Source organism: Anticarsia gemmatalis, chromosome W (assembly GCF_050436995.1).
Source record: "Anticarsia gemmatalis isolate Benzon Research Colony breed Stoneville strain chromosome W, ilAntGemm2 primary, whole genome shotgun sequence".
Classification (NCBI taxonomy): domain Eukaryota; kingdom Metazoa; phylum Arthropoda; class Insecta; order Lepidoptera; family Erebidae; genus Anticarsia; species Anticarsia gemmatalis.
The window spans coordinates 5,689,006-5,692,185 of record NC_134775.1 but is presented as its reverse complement, the minus strand read 5'-3'; the positions used below and the strand labels follow the sequence as shown (position 1 = coordinate 5,692,185).

Genomic DNA, 3,180 nt, shown 5'->3' with positions numbered 1-3,180 from the left:
GCACTGAAATTTGGTATATCCATAGAATAAGTAGTGGAGCATCTTTTAAGATACTTTTTACCTCATAAAATTGTTTAATTTTCTAGAAAATTGCAAATATGTAGTAAAAATCGTACACAGGTAACATAAAAATATAAGCGATAATTTTAGCATCATGCTTAAGCGTCGCCGTGGCGTATTGGTTTATTGTACCGTAGACAATCGTTTTGGTGTGCGATCGAACCTCATCGGAGACAGTACTTTTTGTGACTGTTTTACGTTTCAAAGTACTTTTTAAACATTTTCTATGGATTTTGTTAAGATTTTTGTGGAAATTGATATAAATTTTATTTCATAGTGCATTATTTTATTTGGGATAAAACCTCATCGGATACAATGACTTTTTGTGACTGTTTTACGATTCAAAATACTTTTTTTAGCATTTTTTAAACATTTTGGGTAGATTTTTGTATAATTTAATATCAATTTTATTTCATAGTGCATTATTTCATATGAACCTGAATTTACATATAGGTACACATAATAGATGGCGTTGCAATCCATTTTATTTCAAAGTGCATTAATTATTTCATATGAACCTGAGTTTACACATATACATCATAGATGGCGTTGCAATCAATTTTACAACATGCACCAACCTTATTGATTTTTGTTTTATTTATTTTTTAATTTAATGTCAATCAAAATTTTTATGCATTATGTATCATATGACGGGATGATAGGTAAAATTAAATTATCTATAATGTCTTATGAATATAAAATTATGGTTAACGCGGCGCTCGCGCCGGCCGTATCATCGTAGATCCCTACATGGTTTCGCGAGTGAAGAACTTTAGCGCGGTTCCATACGCGTACGCTACATAGCAGGTACGCGGGCGCCGACAGGAACATGAGAGAAGACGGGTACGGACAGAAGGATAGGTCAAAACGAAAAGTTTTTAAAGCATTTGCATGTAGGTAGGTATATTATTTTGAAAGTATCTAGGTCTAAGTGAGCTGCAACAAATGCAACAGCACGACATTCACGCGAGCGGAGCCGCACGGGTCAGCTAGTTATTAATAAAAAGAGAAAAACTTACTTATATTTATACAATTTTACTTATGCTAGTCTTGTTTTTGATTTGAATACATTTTGCATCATCATTTTTCCGCACAAATATTCTGCCATTCCTGACCCACACGTACTTGTAGCTCATCTCTTTAGCTTTGATTCTTGCCGCTGCATGAAGAGTTTTGTTACTTGGTGTCAGATGTTCGGTTACGTAAATGGGAGCCTTAGGTCCTGAGTATCCCAGATGGATGCAATTTAGCTTTTCCTGTTTGTTAGACTGATTGTATTTTATAGCTGCCGCCAAAAGCTGATCCCGTGCAGTGTGAGATGTCTTTTTCATTTATTTCGTAGTTTACTACACGTGAGAGTTATGTTATTATATCGTAAACATTTTCATTTTTATTCTCAGGCACACATTGCACTTCTAAATTATTTTTACGGGACTGTTGCTCGAGATTGACAAGCCGATCGTTTATTTGATCAGTTGTGGTCTTGAGTTGACTGTTTTCGAATTCTATACTTTTAATTTTCTCTTTCGAGCACTGTTGCTCCTTCTTTACATTTTCGAATTGCTCAAAACATTTCCAAGTACTTTTGTTATTCGGAGCTTCTCCAATGGATAGACAAACACATTCGGCGCGTGACCACTGTACGAACAACACGTATTTGCTTAAATAAAATTTTCATATATCGTCAACATTTTTTAGAAGTCGATTCATATAAATAACTAAAATAACAATGTTGAAGTGTCACTCTTGTAACAGTCAGTTCTCTAACGGCGTTATTTGTGGAGGTTGTAAGAAACACTTTGACTTTGGGTGTGCGAACATGACGGAATCGGGTTGGAAACGATTAGGTGCAGAACGAAGATCGGCATGGAAATGTGTATCATGCAAAGACATTTCTCCGACATCATTACCTCCAAAAGAAGCTGTTACTCTCGAAGGTATTATGAATGAGATAAGAGAAATCAAAAGCCAACTCGTCAGTATACCTAAGATTTCAGAAGATATCAAGCACATGAGAGAGGAAATTTTAGACCTTAAGGGTTCATGCCAGTTTATCAGCGATAGAATGGATGACTTCAACGAAAGGATACTCGAAGCCGAAAAAGGCATAGAAGATATAGAACATAAGTGGGCTTTGTTGGAAAAGGAAGTACAGGAGCTTAAGCAGTATAATTGCAAAGAGGAGCAAAGATCCCGCCTTAACAACGTGGAGATCAAAGGTATACCTCAAGAAAAAAATGAAAATTTATTTAAAAACATCGCTAACATCAGTACCAAAATCGGTTATGAGGTGTCTAAAACCCAGATCAATTATGTGTCTAGAGTTCCTTCATACAATTCTAAGGAGAAGCCGATTATTATCAGTTTTATAAACAGATATATCAAAGAAGAATTCATCGCGAATGCACGCGCTAAGAAGTCACTTAAAGCAGATGATTTCGGCTACCACAACTCCTCCGAGAAAATCTATGTCAACGACCACTTAAGTGCCGATATGAAGATTCTATTAAACAAAACTAGAGAAGCCGCCAAAAAGAAAAATTTCAACTTCGTATGGGTGAAGTACGGCAAAATCCATGTACGTAAAAATGATACATCACATACTATTATTATTAATAAGGTTCAGGATTTAAACAAAATTGTTTAAATTGTAGTATAATAAGTTTGCTGATATTTCATCAAAGTCTTAATGCTACATTTGGTTTAAAGTTCTCATGGGTTAACATTTATAATAACTTTTCCATTTTATATTGTATTTATTTTTCACTATTAAACTCCATTGCATGTAAAAGATTGAGCACTCCTGCTTTACGAACTGAGTCGTCATCGCGCGCCAACGCTTGCGCTAGCTGGCCTGTTCAGCTTCAAGTAAAAAATGCAAGACATATTGCTATCTCGCTCGCACGGCGTTGTACGCTACCGCGGCTAGTTACTGAGAATGAGAGGTCTCATGTTTTGCACATTTTATCTCACTACTTCTGCGCTTTATTATTGTGGGTATTGGGTGAATTATGCTTTAGTGTTCTGGTTAAAATAATGTGCTTATCAGTATTTTATTATGGTCTTGAGATGTTGCTTGTTATGTTTTTGTGTATAAAATACAAAAATGGCTAGTTATAA

At 35.3% G+C, this 3,180-nt stretch overlaps 1 protein-coding gene across 1 annotated transcript; it reads left to right on the top strand.

The window, feature by feature from the left end:
* Window positions 1–1,879: 1,879 nt before the first annotated feature.
* Window positions 1,880–2,750, top strand: LOC142985857 (uncharacterized). Its single transcript, XM_076134100.1, has 2 exons — window positions 1,880–2,638; window positions 2,715–2,750. The coding sequence occupies exons 1-2, from the start codon at window positions 1,880–1,882 to the stop codon at window positions 2,748–2,750; spliced, it is 795 nt and encodes a 264-aa protein (XP_075990215.1).
* Window positions 2,751–3,180: the final 430 nt, after the last annotated feature.